General features: G+C 37.2%; 1 protein-coding gene across 2 annotated transcripts in view; it reads right to left on the bottom strand.

Moving 5' to 3' along the window:
* CFAP58 (cilia and flagella associated protein 58) overlaps positions 1-20,122 on the bottom strand; it is a 57,318-nt gene that overhangs the window by 23,509 nt on the left and 13,687 nt on the right. For both annotated transcript variants that reach the window (XM_015633854.2, XM_033515786.1), the window contains exons 7-15: positions 18,355-18,514; positions 18,047-18,129; positions 16,734-16,925; positions 12,284-12,445; positions 9,315-9,461; positions 5,803-5,943; positions 5,226-5,449; positions 3,097-3,208; positions 764-868 (exon numbers count right to left, since the gene is read on the bottom strand). In XM_015633854.2, the coding sequence (XP_015489340.1) occupies positions 764-868; positions 3,097-3,208; positions 5,226-5,449; positions 5,803-5,943; positions 9,315-9,461; positions 12,284-12,445; positions 16,734-16,925; positions 18,047-18,129; positions 18,355-18,514 (1,326 nt within the window). The remainder of the gene's footprint in view (positions 1-763; positions 869-3,096; positions 3,209-5,225; positions 5,450-5,802; positions 5,944-9,314; positions 9,462-12,283; positions 12,446-16,733; positions 16,926-18,046; positions 18,130-18,354; positions 18,515-20,122) is intronic.

Below are 20,122 nucleotides of genomic sequence, written 5' to 3'. Positions count from 1 at the left end.
GGCATAAACACTGTTAGGGTACTTAAGATGTTAAAATCACATCTAGAGCTGGTAATCTGTAGCTATCCCTACAGTCACTAGAGAGACCCGAATACCACCTCTGGTTAAAGCCAGGGCTCTTTGGAGTCCTCCTCTGTTATACTTGGTAGCAACATTTGCGCTACAGGAATACAGCCTTTACTTCATTCTACAGCATAAATCTCACTGCTATCACTGGGGTTAAAGGACATCTGATGCAGTTAAAAAAAGATAAGCTACTACAAAAATTGTTTTTGGGCAAAGTTCAGAACAAAACCCTTGAAATCAAACATGCCTCAGACAGAAACATACCTAAATCACACAAACTCTTTAGGATTCTTCCTCCCAAAAGCCAAGCTAAGCACAAATGGAATCCATCAGGAATTTTCTTTCATATTCTGGTCATAACATACTTGTTTAAAATTACAAAAAAACCCACCTTTCAAAAAATCTAGGACTGACTTGAAGACTAATCTATGACATGAATAAACTAAAGCAAACCTTTAATTGTATTTTGCAGAGCTGACCAGGTATCCATAACCAGAATATAAAAATCAACTAATCTGATGCTGTTTGCTCTCTTTCAGTGAGTCAGTGCTGCCATCTAAAGCTATCTAAAGGGCATGCAAAAGAAATCCAAAGTCATGCATCAAAATTACCTTCAGGAAGCACACGTCAGTAGACAGAGATGCAGAGTAAATCAAATACATTAATGAGATGCAACAAAATAATGATGCTGTAGTACCTGAAGGAGAAATTCTTTCTCTATCACTTCACCTGTCTTGCTGATAAGTCGCTTCTGTAGTCTCTGTACTTTCAGAATCAGCTCAAAGGTAGTGGGGTCACTGGCCTAGGAAAGAGCAAAGGAGTCTCAAAAATTATACATGATAACAAGTTACCGGTTCTTTTTTGCAAATGAAAACCATAATATCTCAGTGTTCAAAAGTATAAAAGGGGCCCTAAGGGAGGACACATTTTTTAAAAGATTGCATGAATACAAGCAGTCCTGGAACTTCATATGTCAATTTTAGCGGCAACTGGAACTATCCTCTGACAAATTAAGAGCAGTGCAAATACTTCCTACTGTTCAAGAACTTCAAACAGTGCCAACTTCGTTTCTAAGGAGAAGATTTTTCTACTGAACAAAAGAAAGATAACTGCATCTTAGACTTGAAACAGGTGGAGAATTTAAGAGGAATAAATTATTATGATGAATAATAATTTATTGATGAATTATTATGGAGTTCTAAAGTGTCCATACATGTGAAATCCCACTCTTCAATGGAATTAAATGCTTAAAATGGTAACAGTGTTTGCCCTGTACTGTTGTCCTCTACCTACATAGCCCATAAGACCAGGAGATAGTAGATGTCTGTCTCTCCATCCCTTCCTTTTCATTCTTTTGGCACAGATTGAATATGGAGAAAGCTCTAAGGAGCAAAGAAAGGAGCTGGCTTCTCCTCTTCTGTGAGGAGAAGCCAGCAAAGCTTACTTTCCCAGTACTTTGTGTCTTCTTGTTGGAACTTTCTATGAAGGACAAACTCTGACTGAAACTTTTCCTCACTCAGGGACTCGTAACACCTCTCTCCCATCTGTTTTTTCTTCTCTCTTGTGGTGTCTCACAAGGATTAAATTCACACTGCAGTAAAGGCTCCAATAAGTCCTGCTCTCTTATATTTTCTTGAGCTTATAAGGAAGTCAGTATCTCATTGCTCTTAATCTTTTGTCTGATTTTATCTAAATTGACTAATCAATTCAAGCGTAACTAGGACACTAACACAGATACACATGCAGTGCTCACAACACAGCACTATTTCCTGAGAAACCAGGCTAAAAAGTAGACCAGTCCCCATGATCCACTCAGTCCTTGATTTTTTTATATCTCTGCTCAAGCATGGGGCCAATTTGAGACAACCATAGTGATATGAAAGTGTTTGTTCATTAGGAATTGAACCAAAACCCCATCAGGATTATTTCATATGGATCTTGCCATCTGCTGGCCTTTCTGTGCTCCAAATATAAACCAGTTACCTAGAATGGAAAGACATGATTTCCCATTATCAGCCTCTTCATACATTCATTTCCCTATCCCTGGATGTTTTGACTGGCCTGATCTTTCTTTGTTACAAGGTGATGCTAGAGTTTGTACCTAAATGTGTTTAACCTAGTTCAGCATCCTGCATTATATCTCCCTTCCATGAGAAAAGGTAATCACATCATCCAACTTTAAGCTCAGCATGGAAATATCAGAAATTCACTATCATGCTATTAAGCACAGTTAAAATATTCAGCTCTGCTTCTGCAGGGACAGAGCACGTTATCACTCAATATTAGAGAAGCTAAGAAACCCAGGCTGGCATCAGATCAGAGATCCATGCAACAGAGGAAACTCAGATGGCACTGACTTACATCAAAAATATGCAGTGATGCCAACTGATGTTCATATATTTGGTCTATGCTTGATGGATTTTTTATTTTTCCCCTTCACTTGGCAGGTTCAAATCATGTGAAAACTTAGATTTGCTGTTCATGTAAAGCAGTTGAACTCACATTACCTGGAAGGACTATCTTTGGGAGTCCACCACTGTTTATGTGGAGGCCTCTTTCTGTTTTTTCTCAGATGTAATTTACCTTCTGACTACACATTTGTCCATTCTCCAGTCTACCCATTCTATGAGCTTTTCAATTACAGGCTTTCTTCACATATACATTCCCATATACCTCTCCCTGCTTGGTGAGGGTAGGATTGTATCTTTCCCCTATCATCTTATTTCTCACCATCCATGTTAAGGAATCATCCCCTTCTAAATTCACCTAATGCATTCTTATTCCCTTTAGCACTTCACCTTCTCTTTACAAATCCCCCTGCAATCTTTCATTGAGGAAGTGACACAAAAATAGCACTGATTGCATTGTGCAAGGAAAGCATTCAGCAGGTAAGGATTCCATTGGTACTATGGAAATTTCAGTCTGCCCAGTCCCTCCACATCATTTGCATAACAGTAAATGAAATAGGCTTTTGCTGGGTCACTGATTTGATAATAGGGACTTTGGAAACACAAAATCCTCATGCATCACCTCTAATTTTCTCCATCTGTGAACTTGCAAGGGCTTCTGCAGTTCTTCTTCCAAAATTTTGCATCGAGTCTGTTCCCTTAACAGTTCCTTTTGCATGTGATTAAACTCACATCTGAAGACCAGCGTAAAATAAAAAGAAAAAACACACCAAAAATACTTCAATGTGACAAAGGCACTAATGTGGACATTAACAAATTATTCTCCCATGCACTATTGTGCACAGGAAGCACTACATGGAAAGCACAAAGAGTCACTTTGCCGCTACATCGACACTGTGGTGGAAAACCTATCAACACTGATACCACTAAACAGGTGGAATCATAAAATAACACACTTGGACTTCTTTGCTTTCTTTATTAAGAATGGCTCAGAAAAGAGGCTCCCAGGGAATCTACTCCACAGACTACTGGATCTCACTCCTCATATCTTCCCATGGACATTAAGGCCAGAAGAACAGTTAGTTCATCCAACCCACAAATCAGTTATGGGTCATATCCAGTTATCCCTGTGTTGAATCTAACAGCTTGTGTTAGAAAGGTTTTAAATCTACATGGCTCACACAATCCATTAAATAAAACACACTCTAGGACTTAAGTATGATGGACACTAGTCCTAAGAGAACTGAACTTTGATTTATTTTATTAAATCTCCTCAAGGAATTTCATAGGTGACTTGCTACTGAATTTAAAATTAATTGAGCACTACCAAGATTCTTTGACAACTAGGCTTTCACGGTGGGGATAGGGAGTTGAAGGGCAGGGAAAAAAGGCACATTTTGTAATGACCTGACCTTTATCACTTTTAGTGATGGGATCCTCTAAATTCTTCAAGGTCAAAAGGGGGTGGGAGATTGTGATGTGCCTCCTCCAATACTGAATCTTTTCCTAACTAAGTTCAGAATTGCATTTAGCTCACTACAGAGAAAAAGGGCTTTTTTTAACTGTGAGGTTGGACAAGGTTATGGAAGAGGAAAAAAAACCTCAAATTTCAATTGGCAAATCGGGAAAGCTAATTAGCAGCACAAGTGATAAATGGAGTCTTTTCGACAGGCAGTTTTCATGATGGTTTTGGACTTCATTAAAGTATGAGATTGCTGCTGCAGTTAGCAAGAATTGATCCACCCATCATGGCATGCAGCACAGTACACTTCAATACTGTCACTGACTTTCAATACAGTAACAGACTTTCGGCTGAATGCATTTGGGCAGCAAGTTCAAATCCCATTCCTATCTGCAGTCAGTCAATGAAAACTGCAATTGCTAATGTTGTGTGCCCAGTTCTCGTTTCTGTTTCACCAAATCAAACTGGCATAATTCCACTGGAGTCAATGGGACTGACCATGGACTGACGTTAATTTGTTCTGCTGGAAGCCATGGAATTACACTGATAAACTAAAGATCTCACCCAAAACCGTGGTAGCTACACTGAGCTGGTACAATGGCTATCTGCTAAAAACATAACTACCTCTCTTTACAAATCAAGACTGATTCTTAGAAAATGACCACAATTTCCCATCAGGAAAGAATATAGTCAAACACAGGAGGGGTAAACAAGAAATGAAGCATTAAGCTGGAGAAGGAGGAGATAAATCAGGTTTGGCCTATTAAACTGCTGTTTTAAAGAAACAAAACCTTCAATGACAATTTAACTAAGCCTTTCTCAAAGATCATAGGATCTGCATATAAATCTGGAAGGAGAGAGCTCTGAAAACAGGATTTTGTTATAAATATGTCAAGTGCCTCCCATACTCTGTGGATTTCTTAACCAAAAGGAGTTCCACTAATCTAGGCCCTGGACCACTGGACCACTCACTGGACTATGTACACCTTTTCTGCTGTTGTCAGGTTTGTTCTGTAGGCAGTAACTCAAGTATAAGGGGAAATATGGAGACTATTTCAACTTTGGCCAAGATCTCTTCTTTCCTCATTACTGTATTTCAATTTTCCTAGTTGTTGGTAAATTGTTTAATGAATTTAATCCAGTCTGGGTCTGAGGTCAAACCAAACCCCTTCTCCAAGGTGTAATGCTTGTTGATACAAGTCTTTACTATGTATAAAAAATATTTTCTGTCTCAAACACAAAATCATGGCTGCAATCACTACAGAAATGTATTCCACTGGGTTTCCTACCTGAGCTCCTCCACATTAGCCACACTCTTGCCAAGTATTCCCTTCTCACGCCTAAGTTTTTTGATCTCCAGCCTGAGAATCCGCATGTCCTCCATCCTCTGCCGGTATTCGGTTTCGCCCCTGTTTAAGATGGCCTGCTGGATTTTTATCTTCTCGTAGAGCAGCGCCACCTCATCATTGCGGCGAATCAGCTGGGTGCCCAGGGCATGTCTCTCACAGAGCGCCTGCGGGCAAAGGGCAAAGCCATCAACTCAGTTACACTTCCTTTACACAATCCTAGAGTACCATGATGATACTTGTATCAGTCAAAATCACATATATTAAGAGGTTTCATTGGTATTAATTAAAGAAATATGGCGAGAACCTAATAATTTCCCCTATAAAGGTTAGATCACCTGAATAGTACAAACGACAGACTTCATTCACTTCAGCATCTTAACATTTTGGTTTTAATGGCATTATAAAGCTTTAGTACTTCCATGTTCACAGTAGCTAAGAATCTTCATCTTAAAAATACAGTAGACAAATGAGGGAACAGAATGCAGAGTATTTGAAAACTCAAATTAGGGTTTCCTACCTTGTCAAGTTCCTTATTCTGCCTCAGTCTTTCTGCATCAGCTTCAGCAATGATTTTTATGAGCTTTTTCTCTTCTGCCTCCTGATTTTCAATATAGGCTTTGGCTTCCTGAGCCTGTTTTGTCATCTTAAGCAGTTCAGCCTGATGAAGACAAAAAATACAGGTGAACAATTAATAACTTCCCCTAACAGAAACCTACAATTAAGAGTTAGTTAAAATATTTCATATATTCTTTTTACCTTCCTGAGAGGTACACATTTTGTTAGTTTTTGAGAACGAATCACCAAGATAAGCAAGCATGAAGACCCATAAAGAAATAAATTAAATACAATTTTAATGTCATTGTCTTATGCGCAATGGAAATTTGAAATATTTTATCTATGACAATGGTTCAAGTTGTAATTCAGGAATGCCTCATTTATTTATTTTTTTTTAAATTATACAGCACAAATTTAGAAAGCTTTTCAATGGAGTTGCTATTCACAGTCAGTCTGGGATGTGAGAAAAACAAGTTCATCTTGCTGAAAAGGGCAACAATCTCTGCTGGATAATACAAAGCAGCATCAACTCAAGAAAGGCTTCAGACTGGAATAAAAGAATTGGTGGCAACCAGGAAGGGACCAGCAAGATTTAAGAGCCACAGCACTTTGTTCAGTGGATGTGTAAATGAGGAAGACTGTGAAAAGAGGGGCTGTCCCTAAGCAAGGAGGAGCAATGCACTGCTACAGCAACTGCACAGCACCAACACAAACACTGGGATGTGCCCAGTCATTCTATCCCACTGTCACAAAATCTGTAATTCAAGGCATGTATGTAGACAAAAATTCATTGAGTATTTCTAGATTATTAGAAGTTTTTACCACTGCTAGGCTATTAGAGCCAAGGTGGAGCTAGCTGACCACAGTTCATTTTCATGGATATGAAAACTTTCAAGCCTCAACTCAAAGACTTTGACACAACTCTGACCCTTATAAAGGATGATGTTCAAGCTGCCTTTTGGGAACAAGCCTCATACAATGCTGAAAGAATGAGGCTGTGATGAAGGCTGCATCTGCAGAAACATCCATTTAAGACAGAAACAGTTCCATCATCATAATAAAATAGCTTGTTCCATTCTTATTTTCTTTAATAAAATTCTCATCTTCCTATATATGCAAGACATAGCTCTCTTAGTCAGTATCAGATATTCATCAGAATTCATCAGCTGAATAAAAATGCAAGTCACTTCATCCTGAAATGCAATCAACACTGTACAAAAGCTGCCCACAAATGTAAAACTGCTCATGTGTTCAGCATTGCTGGGTAATGTTTTTTTAATATATCACAGTTCTATGATCTCCTTATGTCAGAAAAATATGAATTGTAAACAAGAAGTGGCATTAGGTGTGGTCAGCAAACACTCATATAAACAGATCTCACTGGAAAGCACTCAGTTAAAATGAATACGAACTGCCTTGTATAGTAAGGAACATAAATTCTTAACGTCACACAAGGATTTTCAGCTATATTAAATAGGCTCAGAACCACAGTATGAGAGTCTGTGTACATCAGGTAAGAGAAAAGGAAATGAATAAACACAGTCACTGTGCAAGCAGAAAAATGGTCACATCTGAAACTGCTCTGTAAATCAGCACAGCTCACTTGAAGTTGGTTCAGAGAATTTGTAAGAACTGAACAACAGTCAGCAAGAAAAAATAACATATATGGGACCTATAACAATATCTCAAACCAAACTCAAACTAAATTCTTGTTTAGATACTGAAATATTAGTGCAAGTGATATTTTTATTGGTATACTATACTAGAAGTGGGAGGAAAACAGGAGTTTTACGGAAGTTATAACTGGGACTGAACACAGAATGGTGAAATAACAAGTCAGATTTTATATTCAGATTTCCAGAAAATGCTAACAAAAAAATATGCATAAACATCTACAACATTATACAAAGCACTTGACTTGCCAGCAGCTCCAATCTCAAGGGCCATAGATAGATGTTTTTTCAATATTCAGATCCTTTGTCAAACAACTCAAAACTGCAGCCCTGCATGAAGGCCAAATGAAACCAAAATATGGCATTGTACTGGCTTTATTAGAGCTTGGATTTACCATGATTAAACATTTCTAAGGCCTTTATGCCATCTGAGGTGAGCATGTCTGTATAACCTCGTTCCTATGAATCCCAGTCGTCTATGATTTTGCACATTCTTTTAACTTATTTCCCAAGAACAGCTTTCTTACTTCCTTCAGATCAGTGCAAACAGGATAAATTGATGCTGGCTTGCAACACAAATAACTGGGTTCTTTTGTGTCTGTGACAATCAGCTCCCTCTGAATTCTCTTCTGGATTAGTACTCAGCAGTGACACTCGGGCAGAAGACCTGAATGCCCTGAAGCAAGTCAGTTATGTCATGTCAGTGTATGGACAAACCTGCTGGTGAATAATTGAGTGGGTAAACCATGCAGCAGTCATATGTTTGTCAAATAAATGTCAGACAGTTCTGAGGTGATGAGACAGAATTGGGGACTAGTTAAGGCAGAAAACTGCACACAGGGAATGAGATGCTGTTTGACTTCTCCATCACTGATAGAACATCTCTGAGACAGATCAGGTACAAGAATACAAATTCATCACCCTTTTACAAAGCTCTATTGACATCTTGTCATAACTGTAATGTGCTGAGAGAAGCTGAAAATTCAAGGAGTCATTGCAGCAAAGCAATAAACTGACAAAAGAAAACATTGTGAAAAGTGACAGGGAACTTTTGTTTTTTGGGGGTATTGTTTGCATTTTTTCTTGGTATTTTTTCTTTTCCTAGTGCTTAGTGAAGATTAAAAATAAACTCCTGTGAACTCAACTCCATAAATCTTTTCAGAGTACAGTAAATTGGGTTGAGATACCACCACAAATCTAATAGCTTATCTAAGGATGGGCTGCAGCTAGCACTGAGAAGAACCACCCAAGCTTCAAGCTCAGATTTCCTTTGATTTAAGACAGATTCTTCCTGCTTTATACCACAATATTGAAATAACTTTCTGTACAGAGGGACCTACTAAAAGGCACTGCCTAACTCCCAAAAGACTAATGCTTGCTGGTTACATAGAAATACAACAATGAGCAATATAATGGGTTTGCACGTAAAAACAGTAGTAAGAAAAAGTTGAGTTATAAGAGTCTACATTAAAAAGTTTGCAAGGATCAGTTTATCCACAAAATCAACATTTCTGCAAGCAAAGTGGAACTTTTTAGTAAAAAATGTTCAGTCATCAAGAGATTTAAAGCTTCCAACAGACAATTCAGGTCTCTTTTACTATAATTACAGGCATAATTAAATTTGTCAGATACACAGATTTCTGAAACTAGTATCTCTAAAGGGTACTAAGATCATATCCTTCAATTACAGAATAGTTTATTAAAATACAGCAAAACAACTATCACAGGTCAGAACACAATGCAGTCTGTGAAATCATGGAATCTACCCTTTGCAAGAGAGTATCTGTGTCAAGGGTCTTACTTTCAATGACTCTTTTTCATCCTCTGACTGCTGGAATTGCACATGTGCTTTCTCAAGGGCTAAATCCTTTTCTTTGATCTCCTCTTTCAGATGATCCACATGACGTGTAGCAGTTTTCAGTTTCATCTTCATTTCTGCTATCTCATCCTAATAGAATAGGAAGTATGATCACAGAGAGGGTTAAAGCAAGAGGTTGTTTGTGATGCAGAGTTCAGGCTATTTAGATGCTAGAAAATGTAGCCATGGTGCATGAAAGTAGATCTGTTGTACCTATTATAAAGCATTGCTTTTTAATCCAACAGAACAAAACAGTTTCATTAAACAACAATTTTTTGTTTACGCCAGCATGACATTGCAATATAAAAACCTTTAAAAGATACACTGACAAAAATAATGACCATCAATCATGAGTTTAGTAAGACATTTAATTTAAGTGCTGGGCACACTATAAGAACTAGCAGTCAATCGAAATCATTAAGATTCTGATCATATCCATCTGTTTTCACGCTTCTAATAACATGCTTTTCCAACAAGGTTGTACATAGTTGGGCACAAATCTTTGGAGAGAAGCTGGTTTTGCACAAGCAAACATAGCCCTCAATAAGATACCAATATATGCTAGCTTGCACAGAGGTGCAAAGTGCAAAACAGGGCTCAGTGTTTGAGAAGGCTCTGTGAAAACATTTAGCATATACTTTAAGGTCAAACACAGAGCAAAAAGGCTGGTAGCACTGAAGAGTGATCAGGTCAGTAGGAATACTTCTACTCACATCACAAAGGTACTGTACAAAATTAGCATTTCAGCTCAGCACCGTGACAGCACATTATGCCATGAAATGGAAGCTAACAGAGTCAATGCTTAGACAGACATGTTCTTCTGGGCTATTCAGAGACTATTAAGCAACTTTAGAGGCTATTACTCCTCTGCTAGAACCCACCACCTCACAGAAGACATCATAATCTCTCACGTGAAAACAATCTCTTCCAGTACCAAACCAGGGTAGCTTAAAGCTCCTTCTGCACAATCCACCATAGGTGTGGATTTCCTTGACAAATGAGGAATGTTTTCTTGCATGAAGTGCTTAACATAGCTAAGCAAGATCTTGAGTCAAGGCAATCTTCACCCAAACAGCACAGAGAAAGTACTGATTAGCAGTAATATGTCACTAGGCTCAGCTGTTTGCATGTTCAGCCACTTTTGTGAAAGCAAAAATTATTAAAAGCTGTCTTTGGTACACAGCCTATAAATCTTTTCAGTGTTGTAAAAGATGACAGAGATTTAGCATATAGAGCCCAGATGCACCCAAATACATTCTTAATTCTTTACTTAATGCAGAACAGTAAGAACACACAATTTTGCAAACTGGTGTCCTCATCAATTTGCTTAAATAAATGAACTCCTAACACAAAAAGAAACCCCCAGGATGAAAGCATCAGGTATTTACATCATATTCACAGCCTGCCAGCATGCCTTTTCCATTTTAATGACTTGAATATTATGGTACTCTGGAGACCACTGACAAGGTGGACATGAGAGCATTTCACATTAAGCAATCTGAAAATACTTGCATCCAGCTTTATCTAAACAAGCTTGTGCAAATTTTACTTCCCAAAATGAGAAAAAAAAATTGTCACAATTCCATAATGTTTAAAACAACCCTCTTTTCTTTATTTTTTCTTTCATGACTGGCTGACCTGTTACTGAACATTGAATAGCTATTTTTCTCATTGCTAAACATAACACTGCCTCGGCCAAAAGATCTTTTGGGGTCAGCTATTTTCTCACACAGGACTTGCTAAAAGAGTTTTGTAGTATGACAAGTTATTAGCTATTAAAGCCTAAACATTGGCCTCTAACAACTGGAACTGTGAACAGCACAGCCTTACCATCATGTAACATTCAAAACCCAAAGATCAAAAAGCTGCTCCCTTTTCTCAGAACATAGATGCCTGCTCTTTATAAATAACCAAATTTATTTTGTGTGTTTTAAAATAAAAATAACTAGGAAAAAAAAAAGTATTGTGATTTTTCAGCCTTTTTCTCCTGAGAGATTGTTTGGGAGCAGCAAGAATACCAACACTGCATCCACGGATGAGAGGCTGACTAAGGCCAAGTAAAGCATCCCACATAAATGGCAAAATGGTGCATTCCTCATAAAATTCAGCCCACAGCTGTTTAGGAACTTGGACAGTTCATTCCCATGTGCTTCTCAAATAAAACACCTACCTATTCAAACCTAAGTATAAATTTGTAATTTACTATACAGGTTTATGTCATAAATACTTATTTGGAAATAACCCAAGGCTTAAAATGACAGCTCTCCAGGGTCCCAATGTCTGCCAATTATGATAGGATTTATGTAGTATTTTAGATCTTTACATCAGAATAACAGAATATATTCTTAAGTGGTCTGTTCTCTTCTTCTAGTATTGTTAGTGAGATCCCCAAGGAGGATATATGAATTGGAAGAATCATCTCCTGAGGTAAATGACACTCTCTGAAAGAAACAAGCAAGGTGGAAGCGTTTGGTTCTTGTCAGAAAATTCTACTTCAGCTGGGAAAGTGTTCCCTCTGCTTCCTAAATCATTATTCACAGTAATGTGCATACTCATTCAGGGCTAAGGAGGCAATCTTATTCCCCTTATACCCTATTTCACATACATGCATACAACTCCTAAAGGGATAAAACAGACTGGAGGCAGGATGGTTTTATGATTCTGTGGCTCCAGTGTACCATGATTTTACGCATGGTTTGAAGCAGGGATATTTCCACATGATGACTTTGGACTCCTATTTCCAGTCCAAATACAAATTCAGGGACCTAAAACACTCATGTCCCCAAAACCCGCAGGAATGAAGAAACCACTTCTGCCATTGATCCACTGAGCTTCCCTTTTACAAATTAAAATTAAATCATGAAAAAAACAAGACCAGAGAAAGAAACATAAGAAAAAAACTATCCTTCTACCTTAGCTTCTATCAGATTTTTACTGTACAGGGTCCTCTCTGTTCTCAAAGTTTCACAAAGGTTTTGTTGCTGTTTTAATTTAATCATTTGCACTTGTATTTCTTTCTCACAGTCGCAGATCTGCATTTGATGTATTTCAAGATCTTTCATGTGATGGAGGACCTGGAGCAAAAGGAAAGGAAAGAAATTAACATGATTAAACAATCTTTACAAGATTAGAAGGAACTGACAGTTTGTGGTTTTCTTCTAAAATGACAAGTTCAAATCCCTGTGATAAGCAGTTTTAACTACAGCTGAAAATTACTCCAGTTCAAATACAAGTTTAACCTTACTAACTTGCTTATGTGGGACAAAATTGTATTTTAATCTGATTCCTTGGTTTTACTGAGACTAAAAACTTATAGAGATGCACATATTTAATTTAACAAGCTACTGAAAGAAAATATTGCCACAGAGTGGGTATAATAAAATCAACATAAACAGTTGCCATCAAGAATAGACTTAGTATATTTATGAAGCAAACTTAGATTTTGGATGTTGTTTTGGATGTCAGCTGTATGATAAGATGAATTAACACACATGCTTTTCCAAGAAGCTCTGCATGTACTCTTACATTCTAACCCAATTTTTTTTTAATGAACATGTGACCACAAACAGTTGATGATCACAAACTGCTCATATATAATTACTATAATAAGAAAATCAGTTAATGTAACTTACACTTGGTCTAAAAAAGTAGGTAATCACCATTAGTTTCTTCTATAAAAGATTAGAAATAATTATGTGAAGATTACCTATAGGAGAATGGAGTATTGTAGACTATAGAAAGAGAATGATCACATGCAGTATCAATAAACAAAAATTCAAAATTTTATAGACACCTTCATTAAGCAGTTACCACTATAACAATACATAATAATTGCTATGTTAGAGGGGCAAAAATACAAATAGTTGCTAATCATTATGCTGATATTCTCAATTACTTTTTTAAAAATGCAAGAACCTTTATCCTGCTATACAAAGCTGAAAATTGAGGAAGCTCAAGGAAGAAGCATTCATATAGAATTCAGCATTACAAAAAATAGGAAATAAAACATGTACTTAGGAGTACACACATCAAGAACACAGTTTACCATGTCCACTACCCAAGAGGAATGCCATCCTTAAAGCTAGGAAAAAATTAAGCATTAAAAAAACTGAGGAATCATATGGACAAAAAAATTAAGCATTAAAAAAACTGAGGAATCATATGGACAAAACCCAGGAGAGAAGCCAATTTCCAAATGCAGGTCATATCCCATTCTCCTGACTCCAGTTTTGAAAGTAGAGGTTTGGGCTAAAATTCTTTTATGTCAAAGCAGAAGAAGAAAACAAATGTTTCTATCAAATAGTCAATAACTGCAAAGTTTGCAGTTTATAGTGTTGTCCTTTCCTCAGCAGTAAAGCCTGAGGGAGGCCTAAGTATGGGGCAGGAGCTTAAATAATTAAATATTCTACCAGGTACCTCCTACCAACTTTGAAGATAGGGGAGAGCTAAATACCAAAATTCTATTACAGAAGCAGGAATACAATTCCAGCATATTGTAGCTGACTTCAGGTGATCCCAGGAACTGCTTACAATGCAATACAGAAACACAGTCCCAGTTTATAACCTACTCCTGCCTTTTCCTTTGCTGTTTAAACAATCTGCCAATAGTAATAGCATAGAGAAGAAATCAATAAGGCATATTTTCTATCTGCACTATGGTGATCATAAGCTGGAGTGAGATTTGAAAATAGGTCACTGCATTTGTAAGTGTTTTACTTGGTTCTGATACAATATAAGTGCAGTAAGATTGTGGACAAAGTTTTCTGAGTTGTGCTCACAGGCTAGATGCTGACTTTACTTTTTCAGGTATTATTAAACCCAAATAATTCTCTCTTATAAATACAGAAAAGATACATGCAGTGTTTCACAACACAGCCCCATGGGAAGCTAAGCACCCTCAATTCCTATTCAGTCAATAGGCACACTACACCTCTCAGATTTGGCAGCGAGGGCACAAAGCTAAGCATAAAGGATTTGGTATTCATAGCTTTTCCTGTATCCTCATAGCTTTTTTATCTGTACACTTCACTATCATCTACTACTGGTTACCTGTTTAGTTCTATGAACCTACTCAATATGTCAGTAATGGTGCTGTCCTTATTTGCTTATCCATTTTTAACCACTCCAGGAAACACTGCCATGGCCTTAAGGATATGCCTATTGAACATCGGGTTTTCCAAGGACTTAGTGAATTTAAAAAAGTTAATGTATCTTTTCATTTTCATTGACAGGTTGTTAACTGTAAACTTAACATTTTAAAAGGCTTTACTTGAGAAAAGCCAACATATTAAGGACTGGTTTTGTGACCACTCAGAAAACACAGCCAGGGAAGAGTTCAGATGGGTGAAAGGTACACTTCACTGCCTCCTTTTCAGAAGCCTAAACCTTACACAGAGAAACCAACATCTCATAATTTAAGAATTTCAATTCAAAAAGGAAAAAAATCTGCTAAAAGTTGAACCCAGTAATACAAGCTACATAACAAAGAGCAAAGAACAGATTTTTTTTTTTCACTTTTCAAGTGGAACTGACTTGAAAATAAGTAGTCAGCCAAGGCAATAGTTAGAAAAGGAAGTCATGCATGAATTCTCACCCCAAGAATATTTTACTGTTGTGTATATAACTTTGCTGACTCTGTTCATCAGTTAATAGTAAATGATGATTCTGAAAGATGAATTCTGCAGCTCTGTAGATTATGTGCTGCTATAAATAGCCAGACAGCTTTCAGGGCCAGTATGGCTACATCTCTGGGCTTAGATGGGTTTGGCTCTTTTCCAGCTCTTATGCAATTCCAAAGGTGGGTGCAATCTCCTGCAAAACCACCTTGGAGGCAAAAGATGACAGAAAAGCACTGACTGGCCATAGCCTTACTGCCATCAGTAGCTTATTTCCCACCAGCTGTGAAGTGACTCCTGGAGCTTTGACACAGCTTCTCAAGTCTGAATAGGTCAAACAGGGAACCTAAATACTACCTATTTACATAATAATCCTGATCCTATGTCCTCCTACCCTGCATTGGACATGAAGGACATGAGTCTCACATACTCCCATGCTCAAAATTATTCTTGCTGCTCTTCACCGGTAAGCAGAGTCAGGAACTGCCCCTTTGGTGAGCCAAAGAAGCCTGCCAGTCCTTTGGAAACTTGCAGTCACAATGCAGGGATGATTATACAAACAGCTACTGTGTCATAAGCCATTAACTGAGACTCTGCCTTATAAGAAGACATTATAAGATAGAAAATTTACACCCAAAGTGGCAGGGGGAAAAAAAGAAAAATTAAGCAAGCAAACATTTGTCATTCTCCCTCTCAAAATACCATGGGCAACCCCATACAGAATTAAAAGAAAGAGCCTTGTAGTTACAAGTGTTATGAATTACTCTCTGGCCCTAGTTTACAATGTTGTTAACTCATTTCTACACTGTTAGAAATGCACTATGAGGGAAAGAAGTAAAATATGACTTTGCAACAAAGACAAATCTCACTTGTATGGAATATTATTTACAAGAAAATGACAAGAGGTATTCCAGGCAATGCAGCATATACCATTCCAAAATGATTTAAAAGCCCCTGGTCATATGAAGTTGAAAGGATAATTTTACCATGAAAAGATAGCAAATAACTTCTGAGTTGAAACCACTTGAAAGCCAATCCCAGTAAACCAATGAGCTCCTTGGAGGGATCTCCAATGTGATATTCAGCAATTAATGGAACACGTTAAAAACGTGCCTGATTTTACTCCATCAGGAGTAAAGTTATACATAATAATGGGCAGCAGGCAACAAATTTTATGTAGTATTTCTCTGCAGCTGCTCCTAGAAAACTTGCTTTGCAGCCTATCTTGAACATGCTGAGATGTTTTCATATACTGGAGTAAGCCTTCCAAACGTTAAGTACCTTACAAAGATGTTGAGTACTGTTAGCTCTCACTGGCCTCGATTTTAGGACAGCAGTCATATGCAAGATAAGGTCCTTTACAGATAAGACAGGACAATCAAAGTATAACTTCCAACTGCATATGGGAGTTTCATCTGTGGGACTCGTGTATAAGAAGTCAAGAGGCCTTGGTTTGAACTCCAGCCCCAGCTTCATTTCTCAATTGATTGCTGAATCACTGCAATACAGGCCTGGACTCCAAGTCTCTCACAGTACTAATAATTCTCTCTCCCATTGATAAGGTTTCCCTAGAGAGAGCTGAAGCAGTAGCAGGCAACAAGCTTTGACAAGAAGAAAAATTTGTACTCTGTATGAAGACCACCAACCCAAGCTTTCTTACACTAGCATGTTAGAAAATTAATGTATCATCTTCACAGTTCTGAGAGTAAGACAGGAAAGAACCCCTTGCACAAAGAGCTATTCCTACCTTCTCTTTGAGCTCACTTGTTTCCTTGATTAAACTCTCTCTCTCCTTCTCCAACTGGTAAATAATCTTCCTCTGTTTCTGAGCTTCTATCTTATAACTTTGGATTTCTGTTTCCAAGTTCTGTTTTGACTGTTCATGGAGCTTCACCAAATCTATCTGCTTCTGAGTAGCATTTGTAGCCTTGATCAAGTTCTATAGGGAGCAAAAAATAATGAGTATTGAGCTGAAAATGCAACACTGTCACCACTATAAAAAAAAAGCACGCCATTGTCAAAGTGGATTATGGACTTTTCAATGTTATTATTCCTTATCTAATTTGTTCAGTTGAAACACTTGAACCTCAAATCTGATTTAAAAACCAAAATCTCTAGCACAGCTGCTAAATGGAGCTTTTTCTGATTTGAAGTTAAAACACAAGTGTCTGCATTACAAAATAAAACTGACAGGATTGTTTACAAGTGGATATAACTAATGACTGGAAAATCCTTACCAGCTTTAAGGCATTTCAATTGTAAAGCATGCCAATAGCAGTTACATTATTAATAAAGCCAAATACACTTCTTTCTAATGTCTTAAATAGAAGATTAAAACTTGAAATTAACCAAGCTTACTTTAAAATTTTGCATAAAGATTAAACAGAAAACATCAACATCAGCCTCCAGGTCCCACTTTAAATTTCTTTCCCTGTACAAAACAAATATTTTTTACCTGTCAAATCAGAGCCTCTGCTAGATTCAAGACACAGGACAGTGAATCTACACCAAATAAAGCATGTCAGAAATCATCTTTTAGCATTGAATTTAGTAGATAACACTTCAGGACTGCCCATAAACATGAGATGCTATGCTGCAGTACAAGAACCTTGGGCTGATGGGAAACCATCAGTATGAGAAACAGATCTAAAAGCAAGGATTTCTAGTCAAACAGCCTGCCAAGCTGCAACACAATGTATCAACACTCAGGCTGCTCTTTCATTAGCAAACACTTAGTTTGCCTAGATTAGTAATAAACTTCATAAGAAACAGAGTGTAAAAGCACAGATGTAACTAACTCTTAGGATACCAAATAATGGGTTTGCAGTTTGAACTCCCTGATGGTTTATATATTAAAACTTGGAAATCTTCTGTGTGTTTATAGATAATACCACTATTTCAGTGCACAGAAAAGAAGCAGTTTGTGCATCTACTTAGGGAAATCTGAAGACTTTAACTTAACATTATATATTTTACATTTTTGTGTTGATGTGAATGTTAAGCTACAGGCTTTTCATTTTCAAGCTCTGAGGCTTATCAATATGACTAATGCAAACTCACCTGGTTTAGCATATCCCTTTCCCTCACAAGCCCATCTATGGTTCTCTTGTCAGCCTCTGCCTGCTTTTTGGCTGTCTCTAACTCTAGAGAAAAAGAGAAAAGACAATGAATTCTGGGTTCAAATTGTACAACTGTTAAAAATGCAGAACCAACTCACTGGACTTTTTTTAAACATTACATGATCAGTTCAATTAGCTGTGAATAGGTTTTATAAACCTACGTATTAGCTGATGTTAATGCTTATTTGTGTACCTAGAATAACCTGGAAAAACTCAGAAAACAGATCCACCTATCTGTTAGGCACCTACCTTTCTCCAGTCTGATTATTTGATTTTTTAGCATGTTTTTTTCATGTTCTGCATCAACCTTTTGTTCCTCTGCAGTACGCAGCTTATTCTGGAGAACATCTCTCATTTTGCTCAGCTTTGAAATTTCAAGGTGCATCTGAGCCGCTTCATCCTCTATCTCCTACAAAATAGCAACAAGGGAAGGGGAGAGAAGGCATCCACAGAAATAAAGAACAAAATGCTTTTTTATTTGGTGTACACTTACTCCATGAAACTCAGGAAGAAAGCTATAAATTCTGTGGGTCAGCTGCAGAAAGATAATTAGCTAATTGAACAATATTTAAAATAATTTAAACAAAACCAGCTTGGGAAAGGAAAATTATAATCAAATCTTACACTTTAGGACTGAAGATGATCAATAAAGAACCTCCAGCTGCAAACCTCACACAGCACAAGCCAATTAGACCAGTAGATTAAAAAAAGGCAGCTCTATTTTCATTTGAAGTACTAAGCACAGTGACTATGATGAGAAGGATATCTGTAGTGTGGTCTGATTTCATGTCCCTAAATAGCAGGTATGTATTACCCCTATCTCTTTTATAACCTGTGGCTTTAAAGAAAAAACAAAATCTAGAGTCTTTCTCATTCACTATACAATAGAGGAAAAAATAATCAATCAAAATGCTGTATAACTGGTTACTGGGAAACATAACCAATAATCACAACAGCAATCAGTCTTTTTCCTTTTAAGAAGTAGGTATTACAGCCATCACAGACTACAGTGCTCCACTTACAGCCTCAGATACTGATTCTGTGGGATGGGGAATCCTGCTATGAAGCATCCTCTGGGAAAATGGAAATCTCTTCAGTTCTTACTGACAATAACCTTCAAAGTGCCTTAAGAGTACTTTGACAATTGACATTGCCCAGCACTCAGCAGACTGCAGGATGGTATTGCAGGCACAATCCCTACAAAAACTGCACCCCCAATCATGACTCATAAGGGCTCATAACTTTGGCTTTGGCAGCTGGCTTAACTACTAACTGGGTAGTATCTTCTATTTTTTTGTTCCCAGAAGTCCATGTGCATGACTCTAAAAGTTCCAGCAACTTTTCCTGAAATCAGGATAAGATCATAGAATCAAAATCCTCTGATTTTGAAATACTCCAAAGTCCCAGATATAAGTCATATTTGTAAAGTTTTAAACAATGATGGTATTGGTAATGATAAAACTGGATAACCTGGAAGAGACAATAAAATAGGTAAGAAAAACATCCTTCAGTTTGCCTAATACTATAAAACAGAAAGAAAGCTCCTACCATCCTCCATTAAGGATCCCAATCAGAATCATCTACGTTGTATCAATTGTGAACTGAGCTTTTAATCTGACAGGGGTTAGTTTCTATCAGACTAACAGTCTCTGTTGGCAAACAAGCCTTTTAATTAGGTGAATTAGTTATACTCAATAAAACTCAAGAAGATAATTATTTTCTACCTGAATTTTCTACTGTTTTCTACTGTTTCTATTGTTTTAATTCCAATGGTGACACAAAATGCAAGATATGGTAAATAGCATAATAGCATCCAACATCTATACATTACACTTTGTCAAGCGCTCTCAAAGTACCCTAAAAAGAATACACAGGAATTCTTTAATTCTTCCTCAACTGAAACTTGTTGTATAAAGTTGAACACAATGACTTAAGCAGTAAGTTGTATAAAATGACTTAAGTAATGTGAAGTCAGGTAACAAAACCATTTAGATCTGAAAGTAAACACCATCTTGGT

Source organism: Parus major, chromosome 6 (genome assembly GCF_001522545.3).
Source record: "Parus major isolate Abel chromosome 6, Parus_major1.1, whole genome shotgun sequence".
Taxonomy (NCBI): Eukaryota; Metazoa; Chordata; class Aves; order Passeriformes; family Paridae; genus Parus; species Parus major.
Note: the sequence above shows the minus strand (reverse complement) of the source record. Positions and strands in the feature narration are given on the sequence as shown.